Source organism: Dromiciops gliroides, chromosome 5 (genome assembly GCF_019393635.1).
Source record: "Dromiciops gliroides isolate mDroGli1 chromosome 5, mDroGli1.pri, whole genome shotgun sequence".
Lineage (NCBI taxonomy): Eukaryota > Metazoa > Chordata > Mammalia > Microbiotheria > Microbiotheriidae > Dromiciops > Dromiciops gliroides.
This window is the reverse complement of record NC_057865.1, coordinates 209,087,102-209,106,175: the sequence shown is the minus strand read 5'-3', so window position 1 is coordinate 209,106,175 and position 19,074 is coordinate 209,087,102. Positions and strand designations below refer to the sequence as shown.

At 37.4% G+C, this 19,074-nt stretch overlaps 2 protein-coding genes across 11 annotated transcripts in view; one reads left to right on the top strand and one right to left on the bottom strand.

The window, feature by feature from the left end:
- The window catches only part of DNM1L (dynamin 1 like), an 80,456-nt gene extending 77,588 nt beyond the window's left edge, over window positions 1-2,868 (top strand). For all 7 annotated transcript variants that reach the window (XM_043968758.1, XM_043968757.1, XM_043968754.1 and 4 more), the window contains one exon: window positions 1,308-2,868. In XM_043968758.1, the coding sequence (XP_043824693.1) occupies window positions 1,308-1,364 (57 nt within the window). In that variant the 3' untranslated portion in view covers window positions 1,365-2,868. The remainder of the gene's footprint in view (window positions 1-1,307) is intronic.
- YARS2 (tyrosyl-tRNA synthetase 2) lies at window positions 1,347-15,677 on the bottom strand. Of its 4 annotated transcripts, none has more exons than XM_043968760.1 (6): window positions 14,864-15,677; window positions 10,412-10,579; window positions 7,440-7,595; window positions 6,886-7,056; window positions 4,368-4,392; window positions 1,347-1,482 (listed from the first exon to the last, which is right to left on the bottom strand). In XM_043968760.1, exons 1-6 carry the CDS (start codon window positions 15,643-15,645, stop codon window positions 1,423-1,425), a joined length of 1,362 nt encoding a protein of 453 aa, XP_043824695.1. In that variant the 5' UTR covers window positions 15,646-15,677; the 3' UTR covers window positions 1,347-1,422. The 4 variants fall into 4 exon arrangements, with proteins under 4 accessions (XP_043824695.1, XP_043824696.1, XP_043824697.1 ...); XM_043968761.1 differs by having other exon boundaries at window positions 1,367-1,479; XM_043968762.1 differs by lacking the exon at window positions 6,886-7,056 and having other exon boundaries at window positions 1,377-1,479.
- Between the last annotated feature and the right edge of the window lie 3,397 nt (window positions 15,678-19,074).

Sequence of the window (19,074 nt, the reverse complement as noted above, 5' to 3'; positions counted from 1 at the left end):
CATTAGCTAGGTTGTGAGAGAAAACAGATAAAAACAAAACTTCAGATTAAGGAACTGTCAAAAAAAATATGCTTCAATCTGTTTTCAGATACCATCAGTAGATGGATTGCAATTTTCATATGCCCTTCAGAGTTATATTGGATCTTTGCCTTGCTGAAAATAACCACATGCTTCCCAGCAGATCACCTTACACTATTGCTGTTCTTTTGTATACAGTACATTTCACTCTGCTTCAGTTCATGTAGGTCTTTCCAGGTTTTTTTGATAGCATCCTGTTCATCATAACTTTTATTTGTTGTTTTTTGGTTTGGTTTGGTTTTTTGCGGGGCAGTTGGGGTTAAGTGACTTGCCCAGGGTCACACAGCTATTAAGTGTTAAGTGTCTGAGGCCGGATTTGAACTCAGGTCCTCCTGAATCCAAGGCCTGTGCTTTATCCACTGTGCCACCTAGCTGCCCCTTTCATAACTTTTAAATAGTACCTTAAACTTGACAAAGAATTTTCTTCACAATAGCCCAGAAAAGTAATGCCATTATAGTCAGTCATCATAACTAATTCCCTCCATCCTATTCCCTTCCCATGATATTTACTCAATTTTCTATCTATTTTTACCCTATTCCTCCTCAAAAGTGTTTTGCTTCTGACTGCCCCCTCCCCTGTTCTGCCTTCCCTTCTTTCACCCTTCCCTCCTTATCCTCTTCCCCTCCTACTTTCCTGTAGGGTTAAATAGATTACTTCTTCCAGTTGGGAATTGTGCCCACTCTGATGAGATTATGGTCTTTGAGCTAATTCTGTGTTCTAAATTTTTCTTCCTCCCTCCTCAACCCTCCCTATGAAATCAAGCAATTCAATATAAGTCATACATATGCAGTTACACAGAACATCTTCACCTTCCTTGAAAGTGTTTTGCTTTTTACTGCTCCCTCCCCCAATCTGCCCTTCTTCCCCTTTCCCCTCCCACTTTTTGTCAGGGCAAAATATATTACTATACCCACTTGAGTATGTATGTTATTCCTTTGAGCCAATTCTGATGATAGTAAGGTTCACTCACTCCCCCACTCCTTCCCCCATTTCCCCTCCCCTCCATAAGTTTTTTTCTTGTTTCCTTCATGTGAGCTACCTCTGCCCAGTCCACCTCTTCCCTTCCCCTACCCCCAGTGCATTCCTCCTACCCCATTCAATATTTGCTAGAGATTGAAGATCATTAAACCTGTAAAAGCATCACTAAACCTATAAAACCTGGCATTAAAGAAATTCAAGAAATGTCTTTAAAGCTTATATTTTATTTTTTCCTCTTTCTTTAATGCAGGCCTTACAGCGAGCCAGTCAGATAATTGCCGAAATTCGAGAAACTCATCTTTGGTGAAGAAATGTACCAGGCAGTCGTATAGGTGAAGATGCTGATGACTTAACTCTTGTAATAGTTATTGCAACTTCACTGGAGTATCATGTATTCTTCCTGTGTCTTGAGCTATGTAAATCTGCTGTGAACAATTTTGAGACAAAAATGTTGTTTTGCTGAAGAAATATACATATTAAAAACATGTTAAATATGAATAGCTGGTTCCTTGAAATGTTCCACGTGTGTATGTTTATGTGTGTGTACATACATATATACACACTTATTTATAGATGTTCTAGTAGTGCCAAGTTTCTGAAGCCAGTTTGCCTATAAACCCTGTGATCTTATCATAAGTAGTGTCAAGCAACTACCATACATAGACCTTTGAGAAGAAATAGCAACAAGTTATTTTGTCTGACTATAAAAAGCATGTGCTCTAATATATTAATTGATCTGGCTCTGATAGGTATGTAAGTTCATAAAGTTTGCCATAAAGTTATAGAGTCCACATTTCTTCAAAAAATTCTTTCAGCTTCTCAACTTCATTTTCAAATGGATAATTCACTTTAGATTAGCTAACAAGAAAACTAAAAGCAAAAAGTTATGCTGATGAATGTGTGTAAAGTATATTTGAGTACAGAGCTCTTCCAACTCTGGGACCAAAATGCTTAGTCCCACTGCTTTAAAAAAAACACCTGCAAATACTAAGTTTAGACTTTTCAAAAATTCACACTTTTATCTTCAAAAGTACTTTGCAAATAACCTTCCCTCCCTGTTCTTTTAGGATATGAACACTAGACCTGTTTCTAGAAATAATTATTGGCTATATTAGGTGACTTGGGAGGTGTGGGGGAAGAGGATGCAAGGGGGAAAGTATCACCTATTTTTTCCCAAGTGAAGGAAGGGAAAGAAGATTGAACATAAAGATATATCTTCTTTGCTAATAACGCTAGGAGAGATTCCCAGTGACTAAATATAGGGAAAAAAATTACCCTAAATTATAATTTGGGGTAGGTGTTTAAGGGATTAAGGATTTCCTCTAGTGAGGAAACACCTACTCACAATTAAACTTTAAAATAGATAGTAAATTCTTGAAACCCTTTTTAAAAATGACCCAAAATGTAAAACTTTTGCACTCCATCAGAAAAAAGGCCTTGAGCAACATTTTAGTAATGACCATTTTAGTTATGTGTACTAAATATGTGACCTTGCTATCTAGGCCTTCTGTTTTGAGGCAAGTTATATAAACATATAAAATCCCTTATACTTTGTTTCACATGTCAAGGAACATTAAAATTGAAACTTAATAATCTTACATTACCTCATTTTGTGTCCTTGACAGATTATAACCTGGCTTCTCCTATTTTGTCTCGAGTGTTGGGGGAAAATGTTATATTTGGTGGTGAGAAACATTCAAGCAAAGCACCAATTGTAGAGATTTCTGACTTTAATGTCTGTTGTTATTGTAAATAAAATTACTGGTATAAAAGCGCAATTTAAGTCAATAAATGAGTACTTTTGAAATTTATTTTAAGTGCATTCTCAAGGGAGGGGTTATAATAAAGCTGTTTATGGTCAAAACTAAATTTATTGCAAGGTTTTTGATCCTGACCTGAAAAATGAATTTGGAAGGCAGAAGAAAACATGTTTTCTTATGATGCTTCTTTTACTCATTATTTAAGAATGCATGTAGTATAAATTAATCATAAAATCTTAAAACTGGAAGGAACCACTGAGATCATCTATTGTAGGTCCTCCCTCATTTTACAGGTGGACCTCAGTTTGAGTGACTTGTTCAAATTAATTCACAAAACAAAAAAAATTCACAAAACTTAGGTCTCTTGACTGATTCCCAAATCAAGTTGTCCTCTTTAAAAATTATTGAGATCATTTTCTTAATCATTGGGTGCTTCTTAACTCAAACCCCAATTTAACTTAGGGACGTTATTAGGTTGGAGTCTGAAGACCTAGGTTCAGATCCTATCTTTGATACTCCTTGTGTGACCTTGGACAAGTGACCCTTTAAATGAAATTAAATTCTTTGATTTAATCATAGATTGTAAAATGCATTAGTGGGTACTTTTGTCATACTGCCCAAATTAGAGCCTTGTTATATTTGAATAATTAGCCAGAGACAAAAGGATTGTAAATCTACATTATAATGTATTTTCAAAGTTTCTAAAAATATAAAATTAAGTAGGCCAACATAATATTTGAGTCATCCTAAGACTCATGCACCTCTGATTCTATGAATTTCAAATTAACTGAATCATAAAATTCTTTATTTGCCAAGAAAACCAGCTTATATAAAAATGATAGAGCTGTTCCTTTTTTTAAATAAACTTCTGTAATCTCTTAAATCTTAAAGACAGATTATTATGTGTGAACTACTCTCTCCTTGCACTTGCCATTATTGATGTTTTCCTTCATAAAGAGGAATGACAGATTTGTATCCTTTTGTTTCAATTGCTTCCCCCTGAGTTTGAAATCTAGAAATTCTTGTCTTATAAAATGGCTTTAATGAAATATGCACTCCTGCTTCCCACCACTTGTAAATGTCATATAGTGTAAGAAGAGTAGTAACAATTCTTTATATTTGCTTTTCCTTCATCATTCAGCAAAGGGAAGGTAGCATAGGAAAAAACAGAATTCACTGACTGCTACTTTTTTCTTAATGTAAATATTTTTCTTGCTCAGATTGTCACAAATTATTCCTTCTCCCCCTGAAATAAAATATTTATCCATCAACCTATGTAAATATGGTAATTAAAATGAGAATTGTAGTATACCAAATTATTTTTTCTCATGACAAAGAGTAAAGATGCTGAAACCAACTTATCTTTAGACTAATAACATGAAATTTTTATTATTAGCTAGGTTATTTTTTTCCAGTCACAGCTGAAGCCACTTTATAATGTAGAAATTTCTTTTTCCTATTTTGAGTAGTGAAAGTCCATTTTTAAGGATATGTTGTCCAACAACTAGAACACTTTCTGGATTAGTTACTTGTTTGTGGTTTATACTCACTCCTCCTTCTGTAATCATCTGGTACCTAAAAACAGAAATGTATAAAAAGTAAGCTGATTTATTTTGAATTTAAATGCAGATCAGACCTTATTTTTGGTAGGTCACCAACTTACAAAGTTGTTATGAACTGTGCCCTTATTTTGCTTCTCTCTCCCTTTAATAACCCATGACAATAGGGGCAGCTAGGTGGTACAGTGGATAAAACACCGGCCCTGGATTCAGGAGGACCTGAGTTCAAATTCGGCCTCAGAGACTTGACACTTACTAGCTGTGTGACCCTGGGCAAGTCACTTACAAACAAACAAAAAACAAAATAACCCATGACAATAGGAAAAAATGCCACTGCTAGAGGAAACAATTTTTTTTTGGTCTTCTCTGTAGTGTAATAGAAAGAGTGCAGCACCTGGGAGTCAGGACACCTGGGTTAAAATCCTAGCTTTAATTAGGTGTATGACTAACTATGCAAATTGCATGTTCAGACTCAATTTCTTCATCTGTTACTATATATCCATGGTGATTGTGAAGTATTTTTCAGACCTTAAACTATCATTTAAATGAGTTATGTGTTATTCCCATTTTCACTTTTCATATTTTTCTGTGGAAGGTACCCAATGTTTAGTGAAGAAAAATTAGGATGTAATGTCTTGATGCCTGTATGCCATATTGTTCAACTGCATAGGTTTCCAAAAGAAGAAAAGAGATACGAGATAATGAAAAGAGATAGTTTTTAGTGCTGAAAATTACTTCACTAGAGGAAAAAAAGGAAATGATAAAGAAGCAGCAGTTAATGGGGATCTCAAATTCAGATAACCCTCCCAAGTTCTAATACCACATTTCCAGTGTAGCTACCTGGATCACCCAACATTTCAAATTCAGTATCTTCAAAACAGAGCTTGCCTCCTTTTTAATAATAATTTTCCAATTTCCCTTTTTCTGTTACTTTTGCCAAACTTCAGAATATTCTTTGACTTTTCACTATCTTTTGTTCATTCAATCACCAAATCTGAATAGTTTTACCAGTGTAATTACTTCTTCACTTGGCAAGTGTTTACCCAGACAATTTATAGTGTTTAAATCTTCCTGTGGCAGTTGGTTTGTATTCATTAAAATGCTGTATCAAAATTGTCAATTTCTTTTCTACCATCTATTTCTGACCTGGTGTCAATAACAGGTTGGGATTATTTTCATTACATGCATTATCCTCTCATTTAAAAAAAATTCTTCTGACTGTATTAATTCTGATTTTTAATGCTCTTAAATTGTGGTCTATCTATATACAGATATTGGCTGCAAACAAGCTTATTGAAGAATGTCTCACAAATTACAAATGAGTAATTTTTCCTATCAAAATATAATCATTTAAATTTTGTGATATTAATCAATGCTCATCATATCCAGGAACTTCAGTCCTAGAAAGTGTATATAATACATCAGAATGATTCCTTTTAACCTGTGTCTTTTTGGTCTCTTTCCTGCCTCTTGAACCATACTTTACAATGTATTTTTCACCATCTTTGCCTTTTCCCACCTTTGTACTAAAGTCATACAGTATTAAAGTATAAGTTAATTTAGTTTGGATGGTCCTATAATTATTTGGTCCTTCGTGTTATTTTTGTACTTTCATCTCCAACAGATGCTGGTACATTGCTGAAATTATTTTTGTGGTGATTTTTACAAACATTTGTGATGAGCACTGGAATGAGAAGACCAAATGTCATAAAATGATCTTCATCTTGCCTTTGGACACACACTAAAACCAACTCTGCCAACTCTTCTTTGACTCTCTAAGAGGAATGTATGAACTCCTCTCATTGATTTCCTTGTTTTCTAGGTTCATTTACTTTAATAATGTCAATATTAATCTCAGCAGGATGTTAGTTACTGGTAATTGAATATCTTTTTTTGTATTTCCAGTGTTACAAAATAAGCACTGAATAAATGTTTTTTTATTGAACTGATTTGAATTTAATTTGATCTCAAATTTAAAATACCAAAAGCTAAGTTTATGGTTATCAGCTATCTAAAAACTGTGATCTTTCCCTCTTCTGATTCATCATGCAAAAATCAAAGGTACAAAAGAACTGTAGGCCATTTAGTATTTTTCTTTGAGGTTATGGCCAAAGGATTCGTCATCAATTTGCCAATCTATTTTTTCTTTACTCTTTTTTTTTTGGGGGGGGGGGACGGGGACAATGAGGGTTAAGTGACTTGCCTAGGGTCACATAGCTAGTAAGTGTCAAGTGTCTGAGGCCACATTTGAACTCAGGTCCTCCTGAATCCAGGGCCAGTGCTTGATGATCCTCTCTCTTTACAAGGTAGTCTTGAGAAAGCAGTGCCAGAATGGTTATAATCTATCAGTCCCCCCCCCAAATAGTTTTAGAGACCTGGGGATGAGGCCTCACCATAGGACTTTTTGAAAATAATAGTATAACAAAGTAAAACAGGGAAAAAACAGCTTAACTAGAAATCATGATACGAATTATGTGCCTTTGGACACATAAGTTGAATTAAATCTTACCCTCTTGGGCCATCTGGAATGGCATTTGCTTTGCGACATGTATCCAATACGCTTGTTCCAGGATCAAGAACCAATTCAGAGAATGGAGCTTCTTTAAATAGCTCTTTTAACTCTTCATCAGACATAATCTCTAGGGCATCTATACTACAATGATAAAGGGCTTGTGTACACCTAAAAAACACATTTCAAGTTATGTGAACATTTTAATAAATGCACTTGCTGCTGCAGTAATGAAACTTGCATTTTTGCCCTACAGCAATTTTAATAGTCGTAGAATTTTCTAAAGGGAAGAGATCTTAGGAATTATTTAATCTAATACTCTTACTTTATCACTGAGGAAATATTCTTAAAATGTCTAAGTCACACAGCTAGTTAGTGCCACACATGCAGCCTAAATCTCAGTTCAATTCTTCTGATTACAGCAGTTAATCTTTTCATTAAAGGATTGTATTTAATCCTGTCTTCAAATGAAAATGAAAAAAAGTTAGGTTTTCCTAGATGTGATGTGGCTTCCTGTTGAATGAGGTTGGGTACTGATGATTTGAAAAGATTACCTTTTGGCAGATTCTAATCCTTCTTGGCCGTGAACAAATTTTGTTACTTCTGTTGCAAGTCGTATCTGAGGCCCCCATTTTTCTGGTGCTCTAGTATGCATCTGCATTATATGTTCAATCTCCGGAAGGGGTAGAAAAGTGAAGAGTTTAAGGTACCTCAGAGAAAAAAACAGTAAGATACTCTGTATTTTCCAACTTCCTTACACTTCAAATACCAACTTTCAAATATCAATCTACAATGAAATCTCTAATTTCAATATTATGAAAATGTTGAGAATATTAGTAAGTATGCCTATTTACAAAGAACCAGAATAGCACTGCCTAAATGAAAAGAATCATTCTGAACCCTTAAAAGACAACTGTTATTAAGCAAAATTTTAGAAAGCCCCTGTGAAACATTTGGGCTTTAGAACTTTATGATTTGATTACTTCAAAACAAAACAAAACTACGCACAGCAACAAAGAACTGGAAACAATTTGGAAATGGGTGGAAACAAAACACCTGACATAGGAATGTAACAGAATTAATGGTATGGGAAACATAAGTTTCATGCCTGTCTCTTTCTTGTGATAATAGGCTAAATCAGAACACCTAATTGTGACAGATGGAACTGGACTGAGCCAGTTTCCCTACCATTAATTAGTTCTTTGTCAGTTGAATGTAATTTCATGACACACATACCTCAACGCTTTCTTTTGTTGCGTTTTTATTTAATGGTTTTGAAAATAAGCATGCTGAAGGCTTTAAAGTACTATAAAGTGCTTAAGTGGGACCTTAAGCTGGTTCTCTACAGTGCAACATGTGTCTTGAAGTTGCAACAGCAAAAAGACCAGTAAAAATTACTAACTTGCTATGGAGAAAGTGTCATAAGCAAGACATTAATTACCAAGACTGGAGAAAAGACTGGAGACTGAAAGATCTTTACATTGAAAGTCATTTTTCCATTCAGGGCTATACCAAAATTACTGTCCAGGTAAACCTTTAAGATCTACATGTTTTCATCAAACTGTAAAACCTTCTTTCCTCATGTCAGCTACTATAAAATGATAATTTGGAAGTATATGATGAAAAAGAAAAATTCACTATACCATAGGTAATTCTGACAGAAGGCAGGATGTCTAGAAAACCTATCCCAGTTGGGCAGTTCATAGATATTCATAAGATGAAAAACCAGAAGGGACTTCAAATTCCAAACTCCTCACCCTGTCCCTGAGAGGTAAATCACCTTACAGTAGTATGAGGTGAGATTCAAACTCAGGTCCTTGGATTCCAAATCCATCATTCCATGCTAAGCATCAAAAAATCAAAATAATTACACTTAAGTTATTTCTTTTAAACAGCTCAAAACAACAACAACAAAACCTAAATGAGTTTTGTTTTGTAATGCAGTCTATGATCCTGTTTGAATTATTTTTGTTAGTTTAAAAAAATGAACGAAAATAAATTTCTTTTTCTCTTTCCCACTGAAGAAAAAAAAATCCATATAACAAATGTGCATAGTCAAGCAAAATAAATTTGTGTCCATTATTTCCAAAAAACAGGTAGGAGGTGAGTAAGTAGTATGCTTCATCATCAGTTCTCTTGCATCATGATCACTGTGATGATGTGAGTTCTCACATCTTTCAATGTTATTTATTTTTTTTTACAATGCTGTTGTATATTGTATAAATTGTTCTTGTTCTGCTCACTGCTCTCTGCTTTACTCATACAAGTCTTCTAAAGTTTCACTGAAATTGTCTCTTTCAACATTTCTTACAGTAAAATAGTATTCATTGCATTTTTTGGTTTTTTGGGGGGGGGGGCAATGAGGGTTAAGTGACTTGCCCAGGGTCACACAGCTAGTAAGTGTCAAGTGTCTGGGGCTGGATTTGAACTCAGGTCCTCCTGAATCCAGGGCCGGTGCTTTATCCACTGTGCCACCTAGCTGCACCAAACAATGGACACCCTCTTAAGCTTTCAGTTCTACAATACTACTAAAAAAAGCTGCTGTAAATATATTTACATATATATTACATACATCCAGAGTACATATATTACATACACACCTACGTGGGTCCTTTTCCTCTTTATTTGGTCTCCCTGGGGTTTAGGCTTGGAAATTATATTGCCAGGTCAAAGGGATTTGCAAACGGCAAAGTTTAATGAACTTTAATGAAATTGCTTTCATATTGTCCAATACTATAACAGTTTATAATAAATATTTTTAAATCATGCTACCAAAAAGCCATTAAATAGTACCATTAAGTACTATTCTACAATACTTTTTCTAAAGAAATTATATTATGCTGACAATAAAAATGAACTATGTTGTTTAGTCATTTTCAGTTGTGTATGACTGGGTTTTCTTAGCAAAGATACTGGTGTGGTTTACCATTTACTTCTCCAGCTCATTTTACAGATGAGGGTTAAGTGACACCCAGGGTCACACAGCTAGTAAGTGTCTGAGGTCAGATATGAACTCAGGAAGATAAGTCTTTCTGACTCCAGGCCCAGCACACTAAACCACCTTATAAATAAAATCTTTATCAAGAAATAATATTCTAAATAAAATATTTAAGTAGGAAGAATGTAATTATTGTACCAGGAATACAATTAAAATATAGATGTTGCCAGTTATGCTGAAATCACTTGCAACAATGTATTTATATATATGAAATATGTACACATATAAATATACATTATACACACATGTAAAGAAAGCCCTTGTGGTAAATTTTTATATACACAGGGCAACAATTTAAACAAAGCCTGCAAAAGGTGGTGTTTTTAAAAAAATAACCAGTAAGTCTAATAGGTATATTGTGGGATAACTGCTATAAGACAATCATGCCGGTTTTCTTAAGCATTTTGGATTAAAGAGATTAAGTTACTACATGTTATAAGACCTGCATGAAACAATCTAAATACAGTAAAAAGGAACTTAATGCTTAAAAAAGTTAGCAAAGGACATCTCTCAAAAATCATCACTTACCTTTCTATACAATCATCAGGCTGTCTGACAAAAAACTGATAAAATTCAAAAGGAGAAGTTTTGTCTCTGTTTAGCCAAACAGCATTCCCAGCAGATTTTCCCAGCTTAGCTCCAGTTGTATTAGTAATCAGAGGAACAGTGATTCCAAAAACATCTTCCCCAGTCACCCTATTTATAAAGAACATCTTCAGTAATACTCTTCTCATTTAAAGATGGAAATACCTTCCAAAAGCCCAAATTCCCCACATTAAAAATATGAGTAGTACTAAAACTAGGGTGATAAGCAAAATAGATACAATTTATATTCCACCTCAAACCATTTAGAGCTACATGTGTGCTCTTGCTCTCTTTTTCTCTATATACATACACACACACACACACACACACACATATACACACACGGCATACATGTATGTTGATGATTAATTTTGCCAAAGACCCAAACTAGGACTCAGCTCTCTGAGTGTCCTTTCCACACTGACTCCATACACACTTCTCATCTAGTCTATTCAACTAGCACTTGTATATGACTTCTTCAATTGCTCTACTATTGAAACACCAGTGACCTGCTGTGGAACCTTTGTACCACAAAATCCTTTTATAAAAATTTAGCTCATGTTTATGGTTCTTTAAGGTTTACAAAAGAATTTTCCTTATTAAAAAACCTTATGATTTTAGGTAGAAGCAGTACTATCTGAATTTTATGTGGACATGTTGATTTTCTAATACTTCTCCATGTCTTGAAAGTACTGTTTTTAAAATTAAAATCAATTATGCTTTGTGAAATATATTTTTAACAACATCTCTTAAGATAATTAGAAATATAGCATGCAGAAGAAGGATCATCAAAAGAGTATCTAATTCCAAAGTATTTAAACATGTAAGAAACCACCATTAAAAGAACTATAATCTTTTTACATGGTATCAAATCGTTTAGACTCCTGGTCTGTCCAGTGAGGACTGTCATCAAAACAAATCAGAAACAGAGTAATTTTTTTCCTTTAACCTTTCTTCAAATTGGCAACCTAGTGTCAAAACCTTGTGCAAAGGTACCTGATAAAGGAGATACCCTCCAGACAGGATACTGCTAGACAAGCTGACTTTAATTCTGGCATTATTTTGCTCTACACACAGGCAGCCCTTGTTAGTGGGGCTTTAGGTATAGAAATTCTTTACTTTCTAGGTTCTAAAGACAGAACAAATTGAGTTTTTAAATAATGACATAGCTCATACACAAAGATCTAGCTAAAATCATACAAAAAGATTCGAGTCTTGTTATTTAGCTAAGTTCTGTGCTTTTTAGAATGGTACGCCAATACCATTTTGAGTCTCAGAGTTAAAAGAATTGGAAGGGACCTTAGGTATCATCTAAATTAATCCTACAATTTTACAGATGAGGAAACTATGGGCAGGGAGGTAAAATGAATTGTCCAAGGTTTCAAAGCAAAATCTGGAGGAGATAGTACCACATCTCCTAATTTCCACTCCAAAGTTCTTTCCATTAGACCACATAGCCCCTTTTAAGCTTTAGTAGAAAATATTTTGTTATTAGGCGTTGGCATTTCATTTTGTGATAACCTGTCTTTAATGCCACTCACTGCGCATAGCAGTAGGGTCTCAGACTCAGTCAGCTGACCTGCACTTATGGCCCAGGAAGCATTCTAACCAGATATGCACAGCTCCTTCGTGGAGCTTACCAGGAAGCTCTTATGAAACTAACACTTAAATGAGTCTCTATGGGAGAGTGACCCACCTCTGCCATTTTTCTTTGAAAAGGGGAAGATCTGCCTAGGTACAAAATCAGTATGTCAAAGCCTCTATTAAGTATTTTAAAATGAAGAAATAAAAGTACCAACTTTGCCAGACTAGTAGAATTCACTGGTTTTGTAGTTTGGGAAAAGTTGTGAGTGTATTCTCTTCACCAGCATTTCATATACTTTTTTTTTGTTTTTTGTTTTTGCAGGCAATGGGGGTTAAGTGACTTGCCCAGGGTCACACAGCTAGTAAGTGTCTGAGGCTGGATTTGAACTCAAGTACTCCTGAATCCAGGGCCGGTGCTTTAACCACTGCGCCATCTAGCTGCCCCTTCATATACTTTTTGTGACAAAGCTCTCCAGACTGTTTTAGCCTGTATATATTACTTACAATAAAATCCTACTCCAATGCTGTCACTACAAGGTGACCCTGTGCGGCAACTAAACCCAAAATCTAGTGTCTCATCAAGATGAAAAAAGTTTCATGTAAGGACATAGCAACAAACACATTGGAGTTGGAAACTTATGGGGAGTGAAGCTCAAGAGAGTTGAGGTGTCTTGTCAGAAAGCCAAGATTTAATCCAGGTCTTCAAATGCAGTGCTCTTTGCATTACATCACACTAATTCTGCAAAAATCAGTCTAGCTAAATTGGAGTTCAACACTAGAAGCCTGTCCAACAAGTGATAATTTTACAATGGCCACATAGCAACTCAAGAAACCAGGTGGAGAGAGGATGCAATCTTTGTTGCTTATAAAGTACCACATCAATTAAAGAATAATTTAAAGAATAAGTTGCCCTATGAAGTCGCATATGCAAGCTAATTTTGCTTAACTTACAAAACTCATGAGGGGAGGAGGTTATATAGTTAGAATCTAGAAATGAATGTGATGTGAGAAAAATGTATCAATAAATTAACCCTAATTACTAAACAGCATCATGAACCTGGAGAAAAATATATAAGAAAAAATCAAAAGGAAACTTCCCTTTAAAATTTTGAATTTAAATGGAACATATTTTTAAAGGGTCATTTCACCAGTTGGGCAGAAAAGGTCTTTTTATGGCATATGTAACTCTATTATTCCAAAACTTAACCACTGAACTACTTACATTACTGATATGGCTACGTTAACTAAAAGGCTCAAAATTACACTATTCTGAGCAGAACCAGGAGAACACTGTACACAGTAACAGCAACACTGTGTGATGATCAACTGTGATAGACTTGGGCTCTTCTCAGCAGTACAATGATCCAGAACAATCTCAAAGAACTCATGATAAAACATGTTCTCCACATCCAGAAAAAATAACTGTGGATTCTGAATGCAAATTGAACCATACCGTTTCTACTTTTTGGCTGTTGTTTTTTCTCTTTTTTGAGGTTTTTCCCTTGTGTTCTGCTTCTTTCACATCACGACTATGTGTTTAATGTGATTGTACATATATAGCCTATATCAGACTGCTTTCCGTCTTGGGGGAGGGGGGGAGAAAAATTTGAAATTAAAAATCCTATGAACACAAATGTTGAAAACTATCTTTACATGTAACAGGAAAAAAGTAAATACTTTTATTACACTATTCTGTGAAATCAAACTATTTAAGTAATGACTGTGTCATTACACACTTGCAATATAGTGCTTTCCCAGTCACTGGAGTTAGCCAAAGATGGGGAACCAGTCATAAAGGGAATTCATATTTCTGTTAGAAACTGGATTAAATATCCTTCCTCAGATCTAATTTGTTTTATCTTGATTTGTAAAAATGTCTTATATTTATTATCCATTTACACATATCATATGTGTAATTTTTTATCTGTGTATATGTCTTATATTTGTATTCTTCTGTAGGATGGGTTTGATTCAATGACTCATATTTAAAAGGTTTCCACAGCTTGTTCTGAACCTATTTTTCAGACTTACTTCACAGTAAGTCTTTCCAAACTATGTTCCAGAAAAAAAAGATGTACTACTACTAAACTCAGCATTTTGGTCCCTCACTTTAGCATCTCTTCATGCTTAAAAATGTATTTTTTCATCACCTCCTTCCCTCAAGGCTCTCCTTTCATCTTCCCCGGAGGCTAATTCCCCAATCTTTTTTCCCTTCTCAAATTTACTTATCTGGGCCCAAGAAAAACCTCAATGACTTGGGTTGGGAGTATGACGGGACTATTTTTTCCATTTGTCCTTTATTCTCTCTCTTTTTTTGCAGGTCAATGAGGGTTAAGTGACTTGCCCATGGTCACACAGCTAGTGTCAAGTGTCTGAAACTGGATTTGAACTCAGATCCTCCTGAATCCAGGGGCGGTGCTTTATCCAATGAGCCACCTACCTGCCCCCCCCCCCCCGCCATTTGTCCTTTATTGCCTAACACAAGCACAAAGTATTCACTTAACTGAATTACATTAAATCATAGTTTCTCCTAATCTAAACCTTTTACCTACCAGAGGCTGCACCTGTCTTGGAATCAGAAGATGTGGGTTTGTGTCCTCCCTCTCAGTGCGACTTGTAGGCAAGTCACTTAACCTCTGTGGGCCTCAGTTTCCTCACCCGCAAAATGGAGATAATACTTGCATCTACGTACATCCTTTATTCAACTGTTGTGAGGCCGGCGGTTTTTAAACCTGTTAAGGCTGAGCTGCCTCTGCCCAATCCACCTCCCACATAGAGCCGGAAGAAACCTGCAGCACCGGAGGCCCTTACTTGTGGATGAATTCGTAGCCAGACACCATATTGCCCAGCTGGTCGGAGCCGCCCAGCTGGATGCGGCACCCATAGCGCTGGTGCAGGTGGTAGAAGTCGTAGGCTTGGAGGACCTGGTAGAAGAATTCGGCCAAACTCATGCCCTCTGGACTCTTGAGTCGGGACTGCACGCTGTGTCGACTCAGTAGCGTCCCCATGCGGAAACAGCCGCCTACGGCGGCCAGGAAGTCCACCAGCTGCCGCTGCGAGTACCACGCTGCGTTGTCCAGGACTGTGAAGGTGCCCCACGTCCGCCCATCGTGGAAAAAGCGCTGGTGGTGCGCGGATAGCCGCTCGAGGGACTCCCGCAGGGCTCGCGCATTCTCCCGAACGCGCTCTGCGCTTAGCGCCTCGCGCTCTTTGGTGCGACCGCTGGGGTCCCCCAGGCGCGCGGTGGCACCGCCGACTACAGCGATCACGTGGTGACCAGCCCGCTGGAAATGCAGCAGCCCTAACACGGCTAGTAAGTGCCCCACATGCAAAGAGTCCGCCGTGGGGTCGAACCCACAGTATACTGTTTGTGCGGTGCCAGCCTTCGCGCTGCTGGCCAAAAGCTCCGGCAGCTCCAGGTCCACTCCCTTGGCTGGGAAAATCTCCTTGAACAAACCTCGCTTTCTTTGAGTCATTAGCAGATCCTGCGCCCCTGAGTGGCTCTCACGCTGACCCGAAGCCCAGCGCTCTAGCCATTTGCACAAGCTGAACCGCCGACCAAGCCCAAAACTCCGTAACGTGGGCGCCGCCATCTTGTCTAGGAGGGCGGAAAGCCTCGCAAGGCATGGTGGGATAGTCGGTCCAGGCTCCTCCTCCCTAGTTCGCACGGGGCTTAGAAAGCTGCGATCAAGGCCTTGGAGGTTGAAATCTTGATTCCGCCAGTTACTGACTGTATGACGAGTCATTTAAATTCATGTACACCAGACAGATCTCTAAGACTGGAGGTGTCGACCTACATTCTTTTGGGATCTCTCTAAACTGCTTGAAATACAAAAATGACCAGTTGTAAGGGCAGCTAGATGGCACCGTGGATAGAGCACTGGCTCTGAACTCAGGAGGTCGTGAGTTCAGATTCGCCCTCTGACACTTGACACTTGTTAGCTGTATGACCCTGGGCGAGTCACTAAACGCCCACCTCCACAGGACCCGGATGGCTCTTTGCACAGCCCTTCCTCACTTAAATCTAATTCTAATTCACTGCATCACCTCCCCATGTCATGGTCCTATTTGAGAAAGGACAAACAATAACAAGAACCTACTAGGGGACTGACCTAGAACAATTGGTGATAGTTTGGAAAACAATGAGTTTATTAAACTGAGGACTGAGCAGTGCCTAGGAAGGTGATCCAGGTGTGGCTTTCTTTCATCTGGTGGTGCTTTTAGTGATGCCTCTAGACATGGGAGTTATTTACAGTGATATTCTGCTTCTCCCCTCCCCAACTCCTGTGACTTTACAGAGCAAATTGCCTATGGCCATTCATATCCTTAAGAACCTTGAAGATAATTGCAGTAAACTGTCTATTGGGCTTTGTTGGATCTTCACCTTAGTCATTTAAGCCTCTTTTAAGTTCTACTAGGTCAGTTATTCAATAAACATGGACTTCTGTTAGCCAAGGAAGTTGAGTAAACAGGAAATCTGAACTTTCCCATATACATCTCCAAACATCTATATAATAGTGCCCCAAAATGTATTCAGGAACAGTGGAACCAACAAAAATATGGAGTGAAACAAGTTTCTAATCTAAGACAACTTGGAAGATGGGCAGGAAAGGTCAGTCTCAGGTAAAAGGGGAGTGAGTGCAGTCCAGTGCAGGTAGCATCCTGCAAGCCAACTGATTTTCCCCCACTACTTCTCCATCAGTTTTTGTGAAGTGGAAGTTGCCCCAAGATGCTATGGAATATGCTCAAACCAGTAAAATCCAGTTGAACATAATGAAAACAGTTTTCTCATTGTCTTCTATAGGAATCCGGTAATAGCTACTGCACAAGTCCAATACAGAAAACTACTGGCTGCCTTACAGACAATCCAGAAAATCTTTAACTATTGACATGAGTACTGATCCAATGTGGTTCTTTCCTCCCCCTCCCCACCAAAGTCTGATAGTCTACATACATAACATACTTTTCCATTCTTTGTTACCTTGATTATGGGTAATGCAAATGGCTTGTCGAACTTTTTGATGATGCCATTAATAAACAAGTTCTAGAGATATTATTCTCTAAGGTCATCCATTACAAAGAAGTTTTTCTAAATTTTCCCCAAAATGGTCAGAAGCCAGTAAATTAAATCTTGTGAGGTGTTCCTTAGGCACATTTCATATTCTACTCATGCATTGAGAACACACCGGTTCTCACACCTCAAAAAAAAAAAAAAGGCAGCTAGGTGGTACAGTGGAGTCAGGAAGACATCTTCCCAAGTCAAAATCCAGCCTCAGCCACTAGCTGTGTGACACTTTACCCTGTTTGCCTCAATTTCTTCATCTGTAAAATGAGCTGGAGAAGGAAATAGCATACCACTCCAGTGAAAACCCCAATTGAGGTCATGAAGAGTTGGACATGACTGAAATGTCTAAATGAGTGGACCTCTGATTCCATAGCCAACACTTGTCTCACAATACCAGAATGATATCAGATATGAATCTGCCACATTAAAAAAAATTTTTTAAAACATCACTGACCATTTCTCTGGTATTGGGGAGTCCCTAAAGTCAAGATGAACCACTGCTCTTACGATGCTCACTGTTAGCACTTGACTCTCTTCCTGTCTGTAGAGACTGCATAGATGGTCAAAATGTACTAATGTTGAGTTTCAGGTGGTTGTTTTAAGTATTCTGCTAATAGGCTGGATTATTTACCAATTGGAGCTGACACTCAACATATATTGGGTCTGGATACACTCCATTGCCACCACTAACACAACTTTTTCAGAAAATTCCAAGTTATGTTCAGTGTATCCAAAATATGGGTATTTTTGTCACACAGTCCTCCAAGACCTTCCAAGTGTGCTTAACCTGGGATCAGTGGACTTGCTTTTCTAAAAGATATTTTGATAACTGTATTTTAGGCATTTGAATCCATTATTCTAAGAAGGGGGACTAGACTACCAAAAGGGTCCATGGCTCACAAAAAGATTGTAGACATTGTAAAGAAATTTTCTTTAAATGTTTCTCATAAAATGAGTAGAACATGGTGATCACTTGTTCTTCACTCTTCAGGAGATTGGTACAGTACACATCCTCAATTTTTAGTCACATCCATGAAGTACAATTAGTCCAATAAATCTGTAGGATTTTGGGATACCACTTTCTCCTGGTTCTTTTCCTACTTATTTGACTGTACCTACTCATTCTCCTTTGGTGGATGCTTATCCAAATCATGGTTTCCAACCATAGGTGTCCCCTCAGGGGTCTTCCCTGGGCCCTTTTCCCTTCTTACTCTATACTACTTCACTTGATTATCTCATTGGTTCCCATGGATTCCCATAATTACCATCTGTATACTGATGATCTCAAATCCACTTATCCTATCTTAACCTCTCTGCTCACTTCCAATAGTTCATCTCCAACTGCCTTTCAGATACCTGGAATTGGATGTCCAAGAGATATCTTAAACTTCACATATCAAAAACAGACCTTATTATGTTCCCCGCTAAACCCTCTCAGCCTCCTATCTTCCCTATTGCTGCAGAGGGAAACACCATCCTCCTGGTCCTTCAGGTTCACAACCCACATGTCATCCTTGTCCTGAAAATTTCTAAGTCTGATGAAAAGAAACAGCATAGCCTCCAAGCCATAGAAAATAGGTTTATTGAAAGAGGACCTATCTCACAATAAAGCCAATCAATCAGGGGGACCGGAAAAACCCCGAGCAGTACCAGTCTCAGACTTTTATACTCATTATTTTAAGACATAACTCCTCCCATTTCATCTACATAACAAAGTCAAATGGTACAGTTCATGAATTCAGTAGAAGTTCTGGGACTCTTACAGATGTTTCTATTAATGGACATCAACTCTAAGTGCAAAGGTTATGTCCTTTCAGCTGATTGGTTGACCATCTAGGACATCAGCTTAAGGAGTCATATACATGACAAGGTGTGCTGGTCAGTCATGATCTCAAATGCTGATTGGTCCCTTCAGCTTAGAAGATACTATCTTTGGGGCCTTGGTTAACCACAATGT